Below are 23,417 nucleotides of genomic sequence, written 5' to 3' on the forward strand. Positions count from 1 at the left end.
CTGCCACAGCTTTTTGTTGTCCAAGTGTTTATCCATTTTATGCATAATCTACAGCCCAAACTTAAGTCCCTGCTGCTGTAAGCATGTGGCTACTTAAGCTAGGTATTTAAACTAGCGCATGTGAGATACAGCCACACCTTGCCAGCTCTGGGCACGCAGCTGTAGAAAGAGGCAATCCCAGTGTGAGCAATAAAAAACTTGAAGGCAAAGGAAAGGATGTTCTTGACGAGGAGCTGAGAAACAGTGCTTTGCCTCGCGTCACATACACAGCCTACAGCAGATCGGTACTCTGAGAGCAGCCGTGCCGTCCCACTGGTGGAGAAAGGGAGGCTTCTCAGACCGTTGCACTGCCAACGCATGGGCCCTGCTGTGTGACAACCAGTGGCCTTTCCACCAAGGTCTACTCAAATCAACACAAAGCACACAACTGGGAAGTGTAGCTGGTTTCTGGATTTAGCAATCATTAAGGATCAGGGTTCTGCTAATTCTTTTCAGTAAGTTACAACTCCCATTTTTGCTGTTTCACAGCTGAGCGATTTTTACTGAGGCAACAAGGCCTCACAGAAGTCTAGAAATGAATAGAAGAGTGATCAGGGCTCCACAACATCTACCTCGATTAGCTCTTTCAGTGGTACCTGCACAATACTTCATAACTCATGTCCAGGGCAAGAAGCCTGGTTCTCTTCCTTTCATCATAAGCCTTGCTATAAATGCACAGCTAATAGAAAGCATCAGCCATGAAGAACTTAGGCCCTTCATTTGAAACCAGATGCCTTGATGAAGCACAGCAAGCCACACAGATGCAAGATGGAGGGTGACACTAGAAAACATTGAGATGGCTAAGTCTGAAACGATGCTTTTAACTTAACAGCACGAGAAGCCTTTTGAAATTTCTGGTACACTACATCAGAATGGCATCACATGGAAATCATCCACCCGCAGAGCCTGGAACCGTTTTCTTGCAAGCGTGCTCAATATAAGAAAGGGAGAGATCCAGATCACTTTTAGCTCATGTTAACAAGGCTTTATTCCTGTTAGCAGTAATAGAAACAAGGAGTTTCCAGCAGGAGTTTGGAGTGATGCCTAATTTTCAAGCTAGATACTCCAAATGCATTTTCAGTAAGCAGACACAGCACAGTGGTAGAGACTCTAAAGGGGTTTTTGATCCTAATCAGAGGAGGCCAAAATGGGCTTGTACGAATGGATTGGATGTTAGAGGGATCTCACAGCAAAATGCTTCTCCGTTCCTATGATGATTTGTGTATGCCAGCTGGGATGTGATGCGATCCCTTTCCCGAAGCACAGGCCACTGAAAAAACCCTCCCACCAGCAGCCTGCAAAGGTTCAAGCCATGTCATATAGGCAGGTTAAATAATTATACCGTCAGCGCCATCTGAACTGGAGCGTGGGCTGAACCAGTGCAGTAATGTAGTATAAGCACAATCACAGGATTTGGCAGGAGGTACCTGTTGTTCTTGTTGCATTTAAAAAGCTAAAATTTTCTTGCCTTGGTGATTTAGATGCCTGTCAAAAGGCAAATGAAGTATGTGTCTGAATGAGATCATTGAAAAAAAAGCATTCATTCTGCTGGCAAAAAGCTGGACTGTAGCAACAGCAGCCGTTATTTAACTGGGTTTATTATTTATCTGAGCCAGTTAATAGAGATGAAGTTTAAATCTACACTTCTTATCCAGTCACTTTTTGAAGAGTTGCGATTAGAATCAGAAATATCAATAGTTGGGTGCTACTGTCGGCAAAATAATTTCAGTAACAGTACGCTAGGCATAGGTAAAACATTGCTGAAAACTAATTCAACTTGCTTGCTTCCTACAGGGAGACGTGGGCTTACCTGGTTTGACTGGGTTCCCTGGGCCACCTGGTAGAAAGGTAAGAATATGTTCTTTTCTAGTGAATTAGATCATTATTTTTATTTTAAAATGTTCTCCTCTAACTCTGCCTAAAAGATTTAATTGAGTCCTAGTACCCAGCGAAAAAGTCTTATGCCTGTTTCACAGGTGTATAAACTGGGACGTAGGCTGAAGCAACTGCCTAAAGGTTGTACCAGCAAGACTTATGTAAGAGATGAAATTCTGGATCCAGATTTCTGTTCCTTCTTTGCATTCCATGTCCCATTGCACTGCATCATCCCTCTGCACCCTGATACTGGGTCTTCATCAGCAAGCTGAATTTAGGTCTGGTTCAGCCAATATGTAAACTAAATGGATCTACAACCGGCATCAATACTCAAAGGTTGGATTCAGAACAGATTTAGACATTCCACGGAAACCTTGACTGTCTCTCCTGGTAAAGCATACTTCAAACAAAATATCTGTATGCCTTCGCTCTATTTTGCTTGGAGACTGACAGCACTGGTCAGGTTTTACTTTATTTGCTTCCATATTGATGTTTCAACATCATTAACATCACCAACAACATACCTATGCCTAGTAAAAGGATACATGGGGATAGAGCACAAGATCCATCCCTGCCTTCATGTTGCCTTAGTGTGTGTGCTTGTGTTCACACATGCAAGTCTGCACAGCAATACCTTAGCAATCCATACCTTGAGCTCACGTCTTTTATATATCAAGGACACTTCAGTTGACCTTCCAGTTCCAGGCTGTGTTGGTAGGTTGGTTTGGTTTTGTGGAAGCTGGACCTGTTGCAGGGAGCTGTTTGATAGTTGGGCTCAGTGGGCATGACTCGCCTTTCCAGCAAGCCAATATTGACATAGCTAAGCTGAACAGTTAAAATTAGCATCTTGTTTCAATCACTTCATCAGTCAAGGGGCCGTTGAAGATATACTGTTCTTCAGGCCAATTAGCTGCACGCAAACACCTACTCGGGTATGCTTTAAGACTCTGGGGAGAGAAAGAAGGTGTGGAGGAGGCTGAAGGAAACCCTCCCTCTCCATGATTGTTTGTTTGTATGCTTTATATTGGAATCAAATTGCCAAGAGTAGGGGCTGGATTTGTTTTTCTGCTCCCAAGGCTGGTCATGCTTGGGGTGCTGTGTGGAGCTAGGAGCAGTAGAGTGATTAATTACTGCTCTTTTGCTGTCACAAACAAGTTCTAACAAATAGGGTGAAAAGAATACCATTTTCCTGGTATAACAGCTCGTAAAACAAAACCTTGTGGTTACGATCAGCAAAATGCAATGTCAGGAGTGCAAGGACTCATAGTGGAAAAAGCGGAGAAGGAATAGGAGATTGAACAAACATTCCTGCATCCAGCACATGGTCTTCACATCTGATTTCAGCTCCCCCAGGACAGGGCAAAGGCAGGGGTATGCTTCTGTTTCTTCAAGTAATGAGCAAGTTGGATGCTGCAGTTTTTCCTTTGGTGCAGCTTAAAAAAACCACCTCCCAGTAGCACTAGTCTGGCAGTGGTTTTGGTGTAACCTGGCTTTTATTAGCATCCTGCATTAAGAAAAAATTTACAGCTGTTGGAGAAATGTTTGGAAAAAAATCTTTTTTTATCTGGATTCCCTGCTGGCATTCTCCCAGTGAAAATATGCTGGTGTTTGGCTGAAGGTGGGCAACACATCTTGGCTACCAGAAAACAGCAACACCTTGGAAATGGACATCCCTTCTGCTCACTCCATGGAGGGACTGTGCAAAGAGCTCTAAGGGTTTTGATCTGAAAACGCCATGCAGAAACTTCAAACAGGCAAAATATTTCACCAGAGGAAACAAAATACTTTTCCCACTAAGTGAAACAACTGGCTCAGCAGCATGAGCTGGAGCCACAACCAAGCAGCATATGGGTTTGGATAGCGCAGCTCACACCACAGTGCCTGCCTTGTGAATGCAGACCTTTGCTCCTTGTAGGATTGGAGAGTCTGATCTCAGAGCACCCCCAGAGTCATTTTGCCTGCACCCATCTACGAATATATGAAACTGCTTTTCAAGCAGCAGATATAATCCTCTCCACGCAGAGCAAACGTTGCTTTTGCTGACTAGCAGTTCTTGGGAACGGTGGCAGGACTTGGCTGTCCACTCTGCCCTTCCCTCTGGTGCCTACGAGGTGTCCGAGGGCTTTGACTTTTGTTTGTGGGCTGCAGACTACAGCTGCCTTGCAGATATATCTCAGCAGAGCGCTGCATCATTGCTCCCAGCCTCCCAGCTGTGGAGGAGAAAATGGTTGTAGCAAAGTGCAAGATTGTAGAAGACAGCAGCAGTGAGAGAGAAAAAGCTTCGTTAAAGTCACTCAGAGAGTAAAGACAGAGCTGGGAATTGGTCAGTGCTTCAAAACACATCCTGTCATGCAGATCTCATTCACTGGTCTCTTTACTCTTCACATTTCCTACCAAAGTGCAGGATGATCCTTTTCAGCTAGGAGAGCGTGGATTATAAATATCATCACAGATGAGTAAATCCTTCACTGGAGTGCAATTTCCTTTCTAAATCACAGCCCTTTGTGTTGAGCACCCTGTAATCATCAGGAAGTGTTTGGATAAAAAAGAAAATGCAGTTGTTTTCATACCCTCTGCCCTGTCATTTTAGTGCTATTTGAAGAGGATTTTAGCAGGTAAATACTTTCACGTTGCAGCCAACTTTAGCATACACAAGCTTTTCTGTTTTTTCCTCGCTATAATTAACCTGAGACAGAAATAACTGCAGCATACTATGAAGAAACACACATCCGAAGCTTCCCAGAGCTCATTGTATTTAGTGAGGAGGATATTTAATAGGATGCAACGGTAGGAGAGCGTCTACATGCTTAACTTAAGTGCCATTCACTTACCATTATAGAGATAGCAATGCAATGCTTGGTGCAGACGTTAGCTCAGGACATGCTTTGAGCATCGCAAGGGGCTACCATCTAACCACCTGCTCTGGGCGGACATTGCAGGCTTGAAACGCCTGTCCTACAGGAACCCAATCAGAGCAGAATGATTCGGAGCAGCCGAGCTACGCACCTCTCTCTTATCAGTGGAGGGAGCGAGACATCTCCAAGTGTTTGTATCCGTGGAAGTAGGTGCTCCAGCTGTCTGGAGACAAAGGTATTTCCTGCTCCAGGCTGTGGCTGGAGGAGCTGGGCAGAGGCCCCAGGAGGAAGCCCCATGGGCTCCATGCTAAATCCCAGGGCACCTCTGGAGATGCTGAACCCAGGGCTGTTTCTGTTGGCAGCTCTCTCTGGAAGAGGTGGGGGGGGTGGGGGCAAAACAGACGCTTTCCGTCTGCACCATGCCCTGCTGGTCCACGCTCCCGGGACGGGTGATACGGATACTGGGCCTTCCACACCCAGGTGGGCCTTGGACCTTCACAACATGCCTTCACCTTCAGGTCAGACACCCAACCAGGGTGGAGTATCCTCCCTCCTTTCTGCTGATGCTGAGCCTCTGTCAAGGAGCCAGGGAGAGGATAAGCAAGAGAGGATCTCATGGGGCAGATTCCTGGAGAGGGGCAGGGAGTCCCGTCTGCTGGTCCAGCTCCAAGAGCTGCTGAGGCACTTCCAGTTAGGAGCCACTGGCTGAAATGCACTAGCAGCGTTCAGAGAAAGGACCTCTGAGGTGGTTCAAGTAAGGGCCAGCCGGTCGCCAAATGGTGTTTCAGGTCAGCCACCACCTTCTCAGGAGGTGCAGCTCAGGCAAAAGAGCGGGCCCTGATACATCAGCAAAGTCAAGCAGGAGAGAATTGGTGAAAAGGGAATCGACACTTTTCCAGGCCAAAACGTCTGAAATAATGAGCAAGGAGGAATGCAAAGGGGAGTAGGTAGTAGCCAGGATGGCTGAGAGCATTGCATACCTCCGCCAGCGAAGGCTTAGGCTGCAGGTCTAGAATAGCCCATGGGAAGAATAAAAAAGCCGTTAAGCAGAGGTGTGGACCTGGGAGCAGAAACAGGCCTGGGTTCATCTGGTGAGTGAAGCAAAAGGCCAAGTCCTCGGCCAAACCAGGGTTTGATTATGGCTTCCAGAGCAGGGGGATGCTCCCCTGTGGGTTTCGCAGACAGGCGATGTGTGCCAGGAGCCCTGGCCTGGGGACAGGGTGAGTAGCAGAGACTGAGTTATAATTAGCAATTGTAACCCACCCTGAAAGCATTTTGTTACTTCTGTAGTATTTGTGCAAGGATTGTTTCTTGTTTATTTTCTCTCTCCATTTGTTTCAAGTTAAATTTTCTGCCCTTTTTTTTAATCTTGCTAATAGCCCAGCTAAACAGTCATCTCTGTAACTGAATTTAATCTTCTAATCTGCTCTGACTCCACTTGATGGAAACGAGTTTGTTTTAAATAGCTGAAGCAAGATAATAAAGGAGAAGGAAAAAAAATCTGAAGTGCCTGTCACTTGCAGAATTTACTCAGTGTTTGAAGAGAGCTCTAGGTAAATCCTGGAGAAAGCAAACTCTTAAAATACATACTGATCAGTCTGCAGTTGAACAGGCTACCTTTGTTCCGCTCCAGTGTCTGCATCTTAAAAAAAAAATACTGAAAAACTGAAGCAGGTTTATGAAAGACCTGTGAGAATGATTTGAAGCCTGCAACACTTGCCAGCTAGCAAGCTGGATTAAGAAACTAATTCTAATTAATTCAGCAGAGAGCAGGTTAAGAGACAGCTTGCTCACCATTTTAGGTAACTTCATAATGAAGGACCCTGGACCTTGTCATACCTTGTAATAATTAAATTAGAAAAGCTGGAAGCTAGACAAATTCAAGCTAGAAACAAAATTGAAGTTTCCTGTGACAGTAAATGGTTATTTTGGTGTTTTCTACGGCATTTCAAGTTCTAAAGCAAAAGTGAGCGCTCTGAAATGCGAGTGACTCATGTTGTGTAGTCCCTTAACTTGCCCAAAGCCAACATTTCACCCTACAAGCCTGTGGTTTCTTAAGGATTAAGGAGAGCTTTGCTAAAGGTGCGGATTACAAATAGACAGATCTGAGTGTAGATACAACTCTAAGTCTGTTCATGGAGCAAGTCCATCTTGAGTAACCACCAGGCCAGACCCTGGCAGGTGCAGGCTGCTGCTGCCACACCGCGTTGCAGCAGGGTTTGGGTGATGCAAGAACAAAGCAGCACGTTAAAAGTTTGCGTGATTGTGTAGTGCTATCCCATATCCAAAGACCTGCTTCTCCTCAGAACTTTACTCCCACCTGCAAAGAGAAATTCAAACCAAAACCAGATTATTTTATTATTCTTTTTTTTTTCTCCTTCTAATTCATCTTTTCCATCCTATTTCAACAGGGGTATAAAGGCTACCCTGGACCACCAGGTCACCCTGGAGACCAGGTGAGTCTTCCCAGTTTCCAACACTGAACCTTTAAAGAGGGCTGGATTTGCTGACTCGGATGCTAGTTTGGATCCTGTACAGCCTGCTCAGTGTGGACAGCCAGCTCCTTCCAGGGGCGGCTTGGTACACCCAGGGGATGCTCAGTGAACTCCCGTCCTGCCAGCAGCTGTGCACATACACTGACCAAGCACCAGCAGGATGGTGGGAGGAGACTGTCTTGGAGTTTCTAAATTTAATTTCTAATTTTTATTGCTCAACCATGTTAAGTTTACATGGTGGAAGAAATACCAACTTACCCTACTCCCCCTTTATTTTTCCTTTTACATTAATTTCACCTGGAGTTTACTAACCACATCATATTATGTACTAACACGTAATTCCCCTCCCAAAGCCCATTCCCCCTCTCCCCTTTTCTCCCCCCTCTTTATTTGGTTAAGTCTGATGTTTGCAGTTCAGAAAAAAAAAAGGCAATGAATAGCAGGCCCTGTTAGCAATGATGTTAAAGGATATTATGCATGAATCCATTTAGTTTTGAAGAATTTTGGCAGTGCTTCCCCACCAGTAAAACGGTTCCATATGCCAGATATAGATGCAGCCTTGCACCTTCTCTTAGCCTCCTTGTTTCAAACTATCTGCTGCTTTCACTGCAGATGGAGGGAGAAGGAGAAATAGCAACACTTGCTTAATGCATGGATCCTATTGACTTGGCTTCTGTGTGTTTTCCCCCCTCATTAATTTATTCTGCTGTCTACTCTTAATATTTTCTTCCTCTCTATAAATTTGCATCGGGTTAATCCATTCCACCCTCCTTCCCCCCCAGCTCAGAGAATGAAGCGGCTCAAGAGGCTTCCCAAGTGTGACATTCACCTTACCTTCTGTGCCTTTTCTTTTTTCTTTCCAAAGGGCGAACGAGGACCAGATGGAAGTCCAGGTGCCAAAGGTTATCCTGGCAGGCAGGTGCAGTAAATCTCATCGTGCTGTGCACAGACTAGGGATTTGGGTGTGCAGGTAGCTAAATATGTGCCCTGCTAAATACATCCCCCACTAAAGACAGTGCAGACCGCTAGAATATGTCTGAATATTTTCCCTCTTTACTCCCCAAGATGCTGTATCGATGACACGGTCTTTCAACCCTGGGGGACACTAAGGTTGTTAGAAAGTCTTTTATGCCTGTGATAGATAAAATCCGAATTTCTATAGCAAAATCTGACAAATTTTTGCTTCGGTATAACAACAGGGGAAAAAACCCAAAACAGCAGAGCAGAGAAACATACCTGCAAGCTGCTAACCCTTCACTTTCAGGCACATTTTACATCTAATTTTGACCACGTTAGAAATCTGGGACAGAAGAAGGCATATTACCAAAAGAAAAGATTTAGATATACTCTCATTAGTAAAATTCACTAGCATAATCATATATATACATACATATAAAATTATACATGGACCATATATATCATATTTGCAGCTGCAAAAAAGATGATGAAATAAAACCAAGTCTTTGTTTTCATTCTGAAAAAATTGCACAAAGACAACTTTAGGAATGGAGGAGTGTGCAAAGGAAAAGGAATCAAAATTGGACACTTTATTGTCTTACTCATGTAAGATGCTGAGTAGTAGGAAGAAAATTAACAGGAAGCATTTGTAAGAGCCGAAATGGAATCTGTCGGAGGGCAGAAGACCTGGCCCTGTAACCTTTTACAGGGAAATGAGTTTGTCGTGGTTTTCTAAAATGGACACATAAATGTTGGGTTCCCCTACATTTATATTTAAGTACATAGCTAAGAGGCTAGGCAGATGTCAAAGACCCCAAGCAGTCTGCCATGAGCTTTTCAGACTTGTCATGAGTTCGTATCTGAGTTTTTACCCAGATGTGTAGGTTATTGGACTAAACGTGCACTAGATATGCAGAACAATCTGCATTCCCCCCGCCTCAGACTATTTTAAATTTGAAATTAAATTGATACCTAGCTTAGCAAATTTTAGGTGGAATATACAGATGCACGCTGGAGAGTGCAGATGGTAGAACCAGATGAGAGTTTTACGCACCTGATTAAATGCTCCATTCATACTCTGAAAGGCTTTTAGAGATTTGCATGCCAAAGAATCTCCTAGGTGTGAATGTGTGTTCGATGACTAATGTGAAGCGGTCGGAGCTATATTGGTCATACAAGGTTAACGAATGCTGTTTAGCAATTCACAGCAGTGTTCTGCCCATCAGATAAGCAGGGTGAAATCTTTGCGCTTGACATACAAAGAGCAAAAGTGCTTTCTTAAATGTGGTTTGGGTCAGGAAAGTGATTTTTTTCAGCATATCTGAATGCTGTGTGTATCCAGCATCAGAGCTGTTTACTTTACTGAGATTTTACTACTTGTTACTCCTGTCAGCTGTGCTGGCTCTGCAGCGCTATGGGAGAGAGAGCTTGGCTCTGTTTTGATTTGCGCATCATAGGCAGAATTGTTAACTTCACCCCGATGGCTGAAATCTTTGGCAACGGTGCATGAGCCAGGGAAGAGCACAACCTGACTTTCAGATCCCAGGCTGAGTGTGCAGTGCTGCCAGCTAAAGAAAATATGGAGTTAGCCTTTTTTTTTCCCCCCTCCCTTCCAAAAAACCCCAACAACATTTGGAACTAGAAAAAAAGTAACTGGAAACTTGCTAGAAGACAATAAACATGAAAATTCATTATGCATTTTTACAGGATTCTTTTTCACAGTACTTTAAGTGAGCAGCAGTAGGCATAGAAGTAGAATGGGGAATGTATTTTCAATTCTTTCCATAGCTGTTGATGCTGCAAAAGGTTAGAGATATGCAGTACCTGCACTGCTAAGTGACTTTGTAGGCTGTAGAAATTCGAGGGGCTTTCTCACTGCATCAGGGCCAGCCTGTGTTCCCTAAACAGGCATTGAAATACATTTGTCATTTGCTATGCACGTGTTCAGTTAGGCAGGAAAATGAATCGAGAGCTGTTGGGTACAGAGCGTCGCTGTACGTCGCATCTGAAGTGTAACGCAACCTCTGTGCACCCTGCTGCATTAGCCTGTTTGGTCTTTATGATCAGAAATCTCTACTTCAGCCCTGGGGAAGGCTCACTATGTGCAGCAGTCTCAGGTTCTGCAGAGTCCCAGCTCCCCAACAATGGGAGGTTTGTTATTCGTATCATTTTGTCCTTTTTTCTCCTTTGTTGATACGCCTTGGACTCGGCACTGAAAGCAGAACCACGCAGGGACAGTGCTGGGGATTTGGCACTGCTCATTAGGCTAAGTTAAAGCCTGTCCACATTTGTCTTTGTTTTTTCCCTTCTGTTCCAGGGTTTACCTGGCCCCATAGGGGAAGCTGGTCCAAAAGGCAGTCGGGTAAGCAGCCTTTCATTTGTCTTTTCTCTACTTGTTTTTACCAAAAGCTTCTCAAGAAACTTTATGCTTAGTTTTGCAATCCTGAGACTAGTTCCTTTAATTTGTTGGATTCAGGGGATTTGAACTGCGCACCGCTTGTTTATTGAAGCACTGCTAAATTTTTAAAATTAAACATGGAATGTACCAAGATCAAAGTTCACCGACAGTGCTGATGATACAAAGTCAACCCCTTCAGAGTTCACATTGCAGGAGAGGAAAGAATGGCATACAAATTCCTACCAAAGACCAAAGTCTGAACTTTCTGCAAGCCCCATCTCCCAAAGGCCCCTTTGGTGTCAATAAGTGTGGTTCAGCGGTCTTCGACCATGCTGAATATGGGCTCTTTTAGGTATAGTCCTGAGTTTGGGAGGAATTTATATCATTACGCAGAATAGCAAGCCAGCATCTTGAAGCCATGTGCAAATACAAATATTAATATCTCTGTTCTGCCTGGTTTTGCTCACCAAATTAAATTGCTGGGCGTTCGTTCTCACTGCAAAGGATGATTTTTATTTCTTTACCAATTAAGACTCTTGTTAATCACAGTTTGTTCTTTTCCTGCAATTATAAATTCACAATGAGATTCTGAGCCAATAAAATCCCCCCTTTCTCTAACATGTGATACTTTCTCTATATCCAGTAAATTCAGCCAGCTGGCTTTCATCTCTAGGAAAAGTGCAAGGAATAAACAAATGCTGACCCTGTAGCTAGCTGTATTCCTGAGCTGGGAGGGGAGACGGCACGTTCAGTGTCCTGCAGGAGAGAGGAAGATCTGAGATAGCACAGCTTGCTCACCTTACTTCTGCAAGCGATAAAGCTTTCCCCGGTGCATCTGTTTCACTGGCCTAACCAGGACCTCGTATAATTATCATGTGAGAGATGTGCAGAATGTGAGACTTGAAAATTACTTTCCACTTTGCACCCCTGAAATACACCCAGACTGAAATACTTATAGCTACCCAAGAAAGGCATTTCTCAGTCAATCAGAACTGGGTACTAAGGTGAGATATCTGCATTTTGTGGATTGAGGGAGCCAACTGTGGACTCTCCTCCGTCCCGCACCTCTGTTTTTTCTTCTGCAGGAAGTAGTTCAGGAGTGACATGGTTTGTCTTGGGGTTCAGGAGGCAAAGGCAGACAGCATCATTTTAACGCGGCCGTATTTCCCGGCTAGGTATCATCCCTAAAGGGAGCGATGGACTGGTGGGAAAAAATGGGTGGGGTTGACAGTAAGAGATTTAGCGATGATGGAGAAAGAAAGATGAGAGAAAATCAGTGTTAGCGCTTGGCTCTTGTAACAGTGAGGTGCCACTGAGGGGGCTCCCTGCTGAAATCCACTTCCTCTTGATTCTGCATGTTTGGCACAAATTAGTCCTTTGCAAAGGACTAGCACACAAGGTAACTTTGTACTAACTGCTGAGCAAAGAGGATTAAACACAAGGCTTCAATTGTTGCAAGGGAAGGGAAACGTAGCATTTGTGTCCTGTCTGAGCAGGATCCCAAGGCCATAGAAAAGGGTCGCGTACTTGAGAATGCCGCGCCTGCCGATGAGCGTGAAAGGAGCGGATTTTATGTGAAACATGTTGGTGCAAAGGGGGCTTCTTTACAGTTGGGTGACAGAGGATCTGCACGTATGTACAAGTTGAGCCTCGTACACCAATCTTAAGAGCCTGAAATGGCACACTCAGCCTCTCCCTGCCCAGGCAGGGCCCTTGGTGCTTGGGTTGACAAAGTGCTTGCAGAAGGTCTTGGTGGTGCAACGGAGTTTGCAGGGAAAGGCTTTAGGCAGAACCATTACCGCTTTGCTCCTCTCTCAGCAACAGCGTGGTCAGCAGCCTTGCACGCCAGGAGAAGGTGGTGTTTGCGTGAGAAGGGGCTGCAGTGTGCGACCAACGTGTGACATAAGACAAGCAGAAAGGGCTTGGTACAACAGGACGTTTTCGCAACACAGTTGGGAATGAGTGCCAAAGGCAGGGAAAGACCCCTTGGAGAGATGAAAGGAGGCGTAGGCATGTGGATTACTTTTGCTATCACTCTTACTAACCTTCAACCAAGCTCCGCTTCCCTCAGGTACACTCAGAGCCAGCCCAGGTAAGGTTTCTTCCTGCTGGCCTCTTCCTGCCTGGAGTCCTCATGATCCCTGGTGTGAGGGTATGTGCCCTTGGACTACATCGTGGAAGCCAGCACCATGCAGTCCATGGGCATATACACTTGCCTCAAGGTTTATTTCATCACGGCTGCCATTGACCAACGCTGGAGGATGCTCTGCTGTTCAGGAAAGACAGACTGACTGGTTGCTAATGGAGAAATGTATTTGACTACTTGTTTCCTCTTTTCTTTAGGGATATATTGGTCTCCCAGGATTATTTGGGCTACCAGGGGCTGATGGAGAACGAGTGAGTATTTTGTGAAGAAAACCTTCATGCGCTGCTTGAATGCAGTTCTTCAGAGCCTGTTGTAACCTTCTCTATCCCTTGTTCCTGAGGAAAGAGGCGAGCATGCCTAATGTTTAATCATGCCTTCTTTAGCCTGTTTCTACCCTTGCATGAAGACCTGTGTCCCTGTATGATGTTGCCATACAGGTCAGGAAAACCTTCAGACAGGGTCATCAGACCTCACTGTTGAGTAGAGAGGAGTTTTTCTATATTTTCCTTCACTTAAACCTGCCTTCCTCCTCCCCCTTACTAATTCATCTTAGTGGGATGGGGCGCGGGGGGAGAATGTACATGGAAATTCCCTGCTCCCACAGGAGTGACATCCCAGCCACAGTGTCCCAGCATTTTGGGTGTTCAACTGGTGGTGTCTGGAAAGAGCCTGGCTCTTGGAAGGGGCAGTGCCTGGGGCTTTCTGACAATGGCTTTCCTTCCAGTTGCATTGAGTTGGGCAGTCAAGACTGGGGCCTGTGGACAGGCAGCTGTGGCTGCTGTTCCCATGTGTCCTCCCTTTCCCCCATCCTGTTCATCGTGCCTTCTCCAAACCCACGTGTTCAGAGCTTTGCAGGACCTCCCTTGCTTTTTTGCTCTTCTCCCCCACGTCCCCCCACCTGCCCAATCTCTACCCATCCAAGGACCCCTTCTTCCCACTGCAGGAGCTCCTAAGAAAGGTCACTGGAAGATGAAGATTGTTTTATTCCAGATTTTTCTCCCTCAAATGCAAGCTCCAGAAACAAGAGAGGCCCCGGGAGCATGTGGGAGTGAGTGTGTGTGTGCCTGCCTGGGAGGGGACTACCCTGCGCTCTAGAGTCGCTGATTTAATGCTTGTATAACTAAATAAGAAACATAAACAGAAGTTCTCCAGTGAGTGCCTTGGCAGTGGCCTTCATTCGCTTCCAGACCAGTAGCTTAATGACTGCTCCTGCTAAGCACAGCTTCAGCCTGTTGCCCTGGGTGTGGATGCTGCCTGCGTGTGTCCTCAGGGAGGGCCGTAGTTAGTGGGTGAAGGTTAATTGTCTTCTGCTCTCGCAGCTGACTGCAAGTAGTTGACATTTTGATTCCTGAACAATGCCGCAGTCATTAGCCTGTTTTACATTCCCCTTTCTCTTCTAGTTTTGTTTTGTATTGTTGGTTGGCTGTTTGCTTTCTCAACCAGACCTATTATTTTTTTTCTCTGTGTGTTTTCCTTGCAGGGGATCCCTGGAGTTCCTGGGAAGAGGGGCAAGATGGGTAGGCCGGTAAAGTTTTTCCTCGTCTATTATGCAGACCTTGTTGAATGAAACTGGAAACAAAACATCTGGCTTTTGGCTGGGTCCCTTCATATCTTCTGATGGGAACTAAATGGGGAGATCAGACAAACCTTTCCATGTCTCTTTTCTCAAGCAGGAAGAAAACTGAAGATACAAATATTGTTCTCTTCTTTTCTTCCATGCTCTGCCCACTTCATAGGCGTTCTTGTTCTTTTTCGCACTGTCTCCCTGCTCCCTTGGATCTTACACTTCTCGGATTCTCTTCTGCAACATCTTCCCCTCTGTCCTCCCTCTGGCCAGCCTCTTCCCTGTATGCACTTTTTAATTCCCCACCATGACTGCAGCATCCCAGGTGTCTGTGCTCGCTCTGTTACATCTACTGCGCTGTGCTCCCACCGGTCCCATCACGTTTGCCTCTTTGCTGTGATTCTCTCCAACCCTCGTACCATCCTGGTTTGTATAATGTGAGTGCACTTTTATATAGAAACCTTTTTGTCCTTGGTGGTGGTACAGAGTTAAAGCAGTAACACATCAGATGAAGACATGTTTGAGGAGCAAGGAGACCAGGTAGATTTGAGAGCTTGGCCAGGAGGAAGAGGTGTTTGCAGGTAGGGCTGAATACAAGGTGGAAACTGTGAGAGCTGTATAGAAGAAGGAGGGGGTTTCTGCTGACTGCAGCAAAAAGCAAAATAAAAACAGGTGGGGAAAGTACTGAAATTAGTAGAGGAAACAGGGAAAGGACAGAAGGGAAAGCCTTTCCCACATCAGCCTTCTTCCAAGCAATTCTGCGTGCTTCCTTTAGCAAAATGTATAAAGTATTTTGCTCCAGCAGTCAGCAGGGAGATCAGGCGCGTTCGTGCTCTGGTGTGTCTCATTGCCTTTGCACCTTGTCCTTCGTGTTAGGCTGAGTTTCTCTCGATCTCCTGATATCATTGCGCTCACAGGCTCCTTGTAAAATGTCCACTCACCCACACATGGAAAAATCCAGTGCTTTCCCCTTGTCACCCTTGCATGCGAACGCGTGCTTTCCAGGAGTCCCACGCCTACCGCTTGCTGGTGTTCTCACAGTAAAAGCCACGCAAACATCCCGACAGTGTCACATTCACCCAGCTAGCTGTTCTTCTCTCCCTGGGAGGGGGGGAGGTCGAGCAGATTTTTTTTGGGGGGTAGTAGAAATCTGTACCAGACCTTACGGTTTTGTAAGCCACTGGTTGCACCAGAAACCTCTGTGATGAATAACTGCAGCGAGCCAGTCGATGTAATGATGACTCATTGACCAGAGTAAAACAAACAAAGCAACTGTCGTTAGGTACAGGGTTTCTGCTCTCTGCCTTGTTTCTGCACAGAGCATGCTGGAGGCTCAAAGCGTTCCAGCTGTTGTTTGGCTAGCATTTGTAATCTTCCAGGCAAGAGTTTTTGCCTGGCGGTCACTGTTACAAACAAGGGGCTCCCCTGAGATCAGCGGGGAATCTCTCAACCGTGGAGGCATTCAGGCTGGGATCTAGAGAAGGGATTAAATGGTTGCGTGTGAGCACCTTTGTTCTACTCAGCTCTTTCAGAGAGTTTTGGCTCCATCCCCATTTCATGATACCAGGGTTAATAAGAAATCTTGAATGGACCGATGCTGATGATTTGTACTTCTGAGCGTGAACAAGAAGATTAAGTGACATCCGGAGTTATTCAGGAAGTCACTGGGAGAATGGAAAGTAGGAACCAGCTTGACCTGGTTCCCTTCCCAACACTTATCTCCTGGCCTGTGCTGTCTCCCAGCTGGTTTGCAGCGTTAGTGAGCCTGCTGTGATTTTTCTGGTCTCTCGCATCCCTGCGCCGCTAGGTTCGTTGGCGCAGCTACTGTTCCTGTTCTATTTCAGTGTTGTCACTGCGATGGAGAGCTCTTGGAAGCCCTTATTAGCTACCATCCAAAGCTAGTAAATGCTCTGGAGAGTAGGGAAGGAGTTGGTATCAAATGTATTTCTCTACCTAGTTTTGTTTGGGATGAGAGACGGCAACAGATTAAGTGCTCAGCAGAGGGGGCGCGGGGGGCTGGGGGAGTTTGCATGTGACACCGTGGGCCTCCGAGAATGATGTAAGAGGGAATGATTAAAATAGAAGAACTGGACATGAGTCAGATCTTGAAACCCTTCCAGGGAAGTTAAGTTTTGCAGAGCTGTGAGGGACATGGTGAATCTGTCGTGGAAACAGCTGACTCCACCTCCCGCTCTGCTCTCCCTGCAGTGCATCAGCAACGTAGGAGGCGAGTGCATTTCTAACATATGGGCCCTGGCGAACTCCTGAGCAAGGAGAGGGTAGGGGGTGGGCTAGGGGGAGAATTATGATTAAAGTACAATGCACTAGGGAGACTGAAATAACATGAGTCTGTACGTCTCTGGATCTGCTGCCTGTTTTAGAGGTAGGCTGGAGGCCTGGAGCCGAAGCAACTGGTTGCTTAAACCTTCAGTCTTGCCAATGCAGTGGCTGAAAAGAATGGCTTTTTATGGTGTTTTTGTGGATTTTTATGGTGTTCAGTTGAGCAGCTGGCCAAAAAAAAAAAAAAATAGAGGATAAAAAAAGGCCCCATTGCTGTGAGGGCAGCAGGGCTGTGGTCCGCACCGTGCTGGGGGGAAGGAATGAGAGAAGCTGTTGTTACCTTCTATCTTGGCATGCATAGGCGATGTATCAGTCCTAATTCATCTTTAGAAAGGAGATGTACTGAAGGAGGTAACCCACAGGAAGAGGAGATATAGCTAGTCATCATTCAAGGAGTGCAAAGCTGAAAGTGATACGCTTTTCCTATGCTGTGGGAGATGGGTAGCTACGATCAGAAATGTCTGCACTGCAGATTGTATTAACCTTCAGAGAGAGTGTAATATTTTCAGAAGTTCTCACGCCCTGTTAGAGAAAGAGACTTAAAGGGGAACTTTCAGGAAATGTATCCAAAGAGCTTGGAGCTCTTGTTTTGTTCATCTTTGTTATTGACGGGTGCTTGTATCTCTTTCTTCATGTAGAGTATCAATACTGCACCAGCTGTGCTCTCTTATGCCTGAATTTTCCTTACAATGGGTTTTATTAGTAGTAGTATTTTAAAAGGTATAGAAAGGAAGGAGCAAAGTTTAGTTCCAAGACATACTTAGTAATTCCTGGGTTTGTCTGAGGTCTATTCACAATTTAGCCAAACACAGCTGAGGTTTCCTTATATTTTTCTGAGAACCTGTTGGTGCTGCTGGTCCCATACCTGGAGCCCAGCTGAACGCTCGGAGCCTCACCGTGTCAGGTACCGTGCAAACACCTCGTGAAAGAAAAGCCCTGGCCCAAAAGGTCCATCAGTTGGATTACAAAACAGCACAGGATCAGACCACCCCAGGGCTGGAAGGTTTAGGTAACAGCAGCATGAACAAGTCATTAATACCACGAGCAGGCATTTTGGCTTCCCTGCCTGCCTAGCTGTGCTCCTCGTTACTGTTGGTTCTTTTGTCCTCCTGTAGCTCGTGTTTGTGAGTGGTACGCAGCTGTGTCCCGCCAGCTGTCGGGTGGCATGATGGGGGTTCCTGCCCGCCTGCTAACCTCAGGCAAGGAAGGCAGATGCCTCCTGACAGCACAGGCTCTGCCATCAGGCTCTGCGCAGCCTTTGGCAAGTGCCAACGTGTTGCTGAAGTGCTGCTCCGGGGAGATAGCTTGACAGGGGGAGTAGACCATGTAAGTAGCAGGCACAGAGGGAGGGTTTGCACTCGGGATGCGTGGCCAGATAGGCTGACACCTCTGCCTGTGAGAACGGCTGGAGTCTGCCAAGGCAAGGTGGGGAGATGCTGCATTCCTTGGTGACTGCACAGGGGGAGGAAGAGGATACGGGACCTGGTTTCTCCCCGTGGCATGCAACTTCAGGCAATATGTTTGGCTCTTCTTGGCTGTGTGCAAAACAGGGATAACATGCTCGGCTCTCCTTTGAGCTCAGTGGCTGAAACTTAGCATGTAAGTGCCAAGGATTACTGCTCAGATGTCAAGGAAGAGCTGCTATAAAGTGGCATGTGGATTTTAAGTATTAGGGATCAGTGCATAGGTTAGTCCAGAAGTCTCCCTTCCCTCTGCCTGTGTTGTGGTTTAACCCGGCAGGCAGCTAAACACCACACAGCCGTTCACTCACTCCCCCTCTCAGTGCGATGGGGGAGAGAATCAGGAAAAAAAAAAAGTAAAATTCATGGATTGAGATAAAGGCAGTTCAATAGGGCAGAAAAGGAAGGGAAAATAATAATAATGATAATAGACTATACAAAATAAATTATGCACAATGCAATTGCTTACCACCTGTCGACCGATGCCCAACCAGTTCCCGAGCAGCGGTCACACCGCCCGGCCAACTCCCTCCAGTTTCTATACTGAGCATGACGTTGTATGGTATGGAATGTCCCTCTGGCCAGTTTGGGTCAGCTGTCCTGGCTGTGCCCCCTCCCAGCTTCTCGCTGGCAGGGCAGGAGAAGCTGAAAAGTCCTTGATTAGTGTAAGCACTGCTCAGCAACAACTAAAACATCGGTGTGTTATCACATTATTCTCATCCTAAATCCAAAACACAGCACTGTACCAGCTACTAGGAAGAAAATTAACTCTATCCCAGCTGAAACCAGGACAGCCTGTCAGCCACAATGTGGAGGTTGAGAGAGCCAGCAGTGATCTGACAGCCACTCTAACGTAGCCTCAGTATTTGTTGTGAGCATCAACGCGGTGGCAAGCTGCCGAATCTGGCATCCGTTTTCCATGAGCTGACCACAGTCGGGGTCCCCCTTGCCAGCTCTCAGCTTGTAATGTGGCGGCGCCTTCTTGCCAGGCTATTTTTCATGTCTACTGTCTTCTTCCATGCTGACTTATAAAGTTAATGTCTTAACTCCGGCCTCCAGTGAACAGCAAGCCTCAACATACTCTTTTTTCTTCATCTGATAAGTTGTTAGAAGTGCATGTGATACCCCTGCACTCCCCACCAATATGGGTAGGCTGTTGCAGTATATGAAAAGACATTGCCTTGTGGGAGACACTAGATAGTAAAAAGCAGGGCTGCCTTTGGGTTAGGAAGGTTTCGTTTTACAGCTTCCCCTGAACTTTTGATATATGGCTAAGATAACTTAGCAGTGAACGTAAGTGCATGGGGCTTTGCCAAGTTACACAGACTCAGCTGTTGTCCATACAAACAATGGGGGGACATGTTTTGCCATGTGTCTGGAAAGGCTGGCATAACCGCACATTACTGAGAAAATAGATTTTGCTCCTCTCTGTAGGGACTAAGATGATAAACAACAACTCACTTCTTGCTCCAATCTTTTCTCTGCTTTGGATGCAGCTTGAGGTCCTTCCTTGCATTTGGAGTGAACCAAGCGAGAGTCTCCTGCATCACACAAGTTGAGATTTGGGAAACTGGTAACAACATTTCGAAGTACCTCTTCTTTAACGAATAATTGCCAAACTCCCGTTGACTTGAGTGGGCTCCCTGGGGGTGCAAAGAGGCAGCCCATATGGCTTTTCTTATAAGAAACATGACATAGGCATACACCCTAAGAGCTCTCACCTACAGCACTGAGTATCACGGATCGCGTGGGCTGCTAAGGGTCCAGCCATGTCTCTTTTGTCACTGAGACCTTGTTACCTACCAAAAAAAAAGGAGGAAGAATGGAGCTGTACTTCTCTTTAAACACTGAGAAACATTTTAAAGAAATACTGTAATTAAAATTGAAAAATTTCTAAAGAAGTAGGGATAAACTGTGGTTTCCCACTTAGCTAGGTGGTAGTTCAGTGTGTTGGTCCACAAGCCATTTCCTAAGATTTGATAGAAATGGGAATGATTTTTTAACTGATCCTAAATGATGTTATCTGTATATATCCTCAGAAAATAAATATTTACTCTTCCACATAGCTTCACTGCTCAGGCCTGATTCACCTGAGCACTTGGCGAACTCATCCTCCAACCCATAAAGCATTCCTTCCCAGCTGGTGTCCCAGTTCAGGTTCAGCTGTAGGCCCTGTGCATATAGAGATGTACTTTCAGATGTGGCCAGCTAAAGTTAGTGGAGAAATGTGCAGGCTGAAGACCTGTTTGTACGGGTAAATCCACAAGATGAGCTGCAGGAGGGAGCACAAATGGCCTGTAGGAGTTGATGGACAGGACTCTCTCAGTCTTGTGCCGATACCCCAGCATAGCACCAAAAAGTTTGGTGCCTTCTTCAGGAACTGATTGATTTTTTAAAAAAATACGCTCTTAAGCATTCTGTTTGCATGAGAAGTCCAGTGGAGGTCCTAAAAATTAGTAATCAACCAAGCTCCTCTGTTACTGAGAAAGTTTTAGCCTGTGAACTGGATTTTTCCTGTTAGCCATCTAAGTCAGTTCTTTGCTATAATTTTTCTTTATTAACCTAAATTTTTAAAGTAGATTTGGTTTGAGCAATCAGTGACTTCTTTAATGCTTAAGTTGGACACTGAAACTGGGCAGCTGGTCTCTCCTCCCTTCTGGGCCTAGTTCACCACTCTGAAATGCAGGCGTGAGCCCAGAGCAAATGTCACCATTTCTTTTTGGCCCGAGTTGTGTTCCACATGTCTGGAGTTTCCCAAATCTCTGTGGTGAGGTGCTTGCATGGTTACTTATCACTCTGATATCAGCACGTGTTCCTATGTTCATGATTACATCATCCAGATAACCTGGCGAGGTGGACAATATTAGCATGTATTTCATTTTTTAAAGAATGGGCAAAACAAAGTACTGAAAACACAGGGAAGAAGGTTTGAAACGTGCCAAGGCCCATGACTTCTACTGAAAGAAAAGAAACAAACCCAAAGATGGTTTGTTTCCAAGAATGTCCCTAAGTGACTTATCCATCGTCATTCAAAAAGCTTGTGAAGACTTGAACCAAGGTCTCCTAAGTGCAAGAGCATCTTCAGGGAAATGTTCATTCATAAATCAGATCAAAGCCCAAAAATTATTTTCATTAGAAATTATAAGGAAAAAATAATGCATCCATCACTTTTGAGTCTGAAAACGTTTCGATCACCAAAGCTGCTTTACTTTCTTAAAGAGGAGGCTGCTTGATTTGGAAATCTTGGCCATAAATAATTAGGAGCGGTGGCAGATTCAGTGCTCTTCAGCATTAGGCAATTGGGTCTGTGTAATCTGCACTCTGTTAGAGCCCCACAGACGGGGAAAGAGGTCATATACAAGCATAAAAGGAACAAAGCAGATGGGCAAGAGGTGGAGGGGCTGTCAGTTAACTTCAGTGATGTTTGGCTGAAGGGGCTTCGGGGGACTTTTGCTGGTGTTTGGGTGGAACGGGCTGCCCTGGAGGGCTGTGCTCCCACAGCTGGAGGGATAATTGTGTTTAAAAATACCATGAAATCTTTATCCAAAGAGGATGTGACACGGAGCTGTGAAGTCTCCCAGGGAGAGAGAGCAAACCTCCCTTTCGGGTGACAAAGGAGCAGAACTGCAGCAGGACCGTCAGTCCCATACCCGACTGAGGGTGGCATCTCCCTTCTTTGCAGGGATGAAAGCCATCACAGCCCCAGGTCTAGACTGAGCAGAAGGCAAAGGCTCCTGCACAGCCACATGAACTAAAGCTAGTGAGCAGGCATGCCGGGAGCACAGGGTTTGCCAGGCTCCCTTTAGGGTGACTCTCGCCGCTCTAGGAACCAGCGCTGCGTCTGAGCCAGCCTGCTTGCCTTCGCGCCCACCTGTGGAGGGGCTCACGTCTGCTCTCTCCACCAAGAATGCTCTCAGAGGTGTAAGCGGCCAACATAAGCTACACTTGTTTATTTTATTCTCCTCCTTTTTTTCCAGTGAATGCCTTCTCTCACCCTCAGCCCTGCTTCCCCACCACCACCTTTTTTCTTTTTGTTTAAATTGTTTGACTTGCAAGCTCCATCCCTGGAGAGACTCCTGGGCAGTGATTCACCCGGCCGGAGCCAACTGGCAAATAGAATCTTTCGCAGACAAGACAGGAGGGTTGGTTGGTTTGAGCAGCTTCACCTTCAGCCAACAGGAAAATAAAATCCTATTTTTGGAGAAGGATTCTGTTGGCGTGAAGACCTGCCAGGATTCCTCGGAGCAGCAGCTGCCAGACTGCCTCCCTTACTCCATCAGGGAAAGTGTTTTAAACTGAATCAGATGTTGTATACATACAACACATCCACCCACATGCGCACACCTGAAAAGGCCTTGGGGAAGCAAAGGACACGGTGCACCTCATCGGTCTGCTTCCCTGAGGACAGCTGCTTCCAGGGACAAGAGACAAGAAGTGGTGGCGTCTGCTCAGACCAGGAGCAACCCTTTGGCTGACAACAGCAAGAAAGGGCAGGCCGCTCTGTTTGTTTTAAGCAGAGGAAGAAAGGAAGGGGAGGTGGAGGGGGATGTAATCCCCTGATGCAGGAGGAGCTGGTTCCAGTGTGTGTCTAGGTCTGGTTGTTCTCAGCAGGAGTCTCCTGGCCGATGAAAGGATGCCCTTTGCAGGGAGCGTGGATGAAAAGGGATTGAGGCACTATCGCAGGATCTCAAAGATAGAGATTTAGTTACTGGTTCAGCTCCGGACTTCTCAGTGTTACCTGGGGTAAATCAGTTTGTATCTCTCTCTGTCTCAGTTCCCTCTCTAATAGTGGTTCCTCATCTTCACTGAGTGCAGTGAGGACAAACTGTGCAACCACTGTAAAGCTCTGCTTGGGGTAGGGACAGGAGAGCACAGAAGCACCTGGATCTTGCTTACTGCAAAGCATCTGCTTGTATGCTTTTTCTCCAACTCCTCTTCAAGCTTCATCTTGCTTCTTTCACTGAACTTCTCCTTCAGACAATATGAAATCCATTCAGCTGGACCTTTTTTCCCCACTTCCTCTCTGTATTTCCCAGCTGTGAGATAGAGCCAAAAGTTTTGTCATACCTGACTTCAGCCACTGCAGAGGAGCACCCCACTGGCTTTTGGCCAACAGAACTTGTTAGTTGAGCGTTTTCCTCCTAGCTCTGCTGTCATTTGCCATCCCTTCCCGGCCCTCATCCTTCTTTGCATGTCCCCTCCTTCCCACAGAGCGGGCAGGATGCATGACTTGATATTTTTCACTAGGGTGTTTTTCTTTGCCATCCCAATTCTTGAGCATAATTTCC

At 46.1% G+C, this 23,417-nt stretch overlaps 1 protein-coding gene across 1 annotated transcript in view; it reads left to right on the forward strand.

Moving 5' to 3' along the window:
• The window catches only part of COL27A1 (collagen type XXVII alpha 1 chain), a 161,881-nt gene that overhangs the window by 38,997 nt on the left and 99,467 nt on the right, over positions 1-23,417 (forward strand). Inside the window, exons 7-12 of the mRNA XM_076355186.1 lie at positions 1,834-1,887; positions 7,181-7,225; positions 8,130-8,183; positions 10,539-10,583; positions 12,963-13,016; positions 14,246-14,290. Coding sequence (XP_076211301.1) covers positions 1,834-1,887; positions 7,181-7,225; positions 8,130-8,183; positions 10,539-10,583; positions 12,963-13,016; positions 14,246-14,290 — 297 coding nt within the window. The remainder of the gene's footprint in view (positions 1-1,833; positions 1,888-7,180; positions 7,226-8,129; positions 8,184-10,538; positions 10,584-12,962; positions 13,017-14,245; positions 14,291-23,417) is intronic.

This window comes from Aptenodytes patagonicus, chromosome 18 (assembly GCF_965638725.1).
Source record: "Aptenodytes patagonicus chromosome 18, bAptPat1.pri.cur, whole genome shotgun sequence".
In the NCBI taxonomy this organism is placed as follows: domain Eukaryota; kingdom Metazoa; phylum Chordata; class Aves; order Sphenisciformes; family Spheniscidae; genus Aptenodytes; species Aptenodytes patagonicus.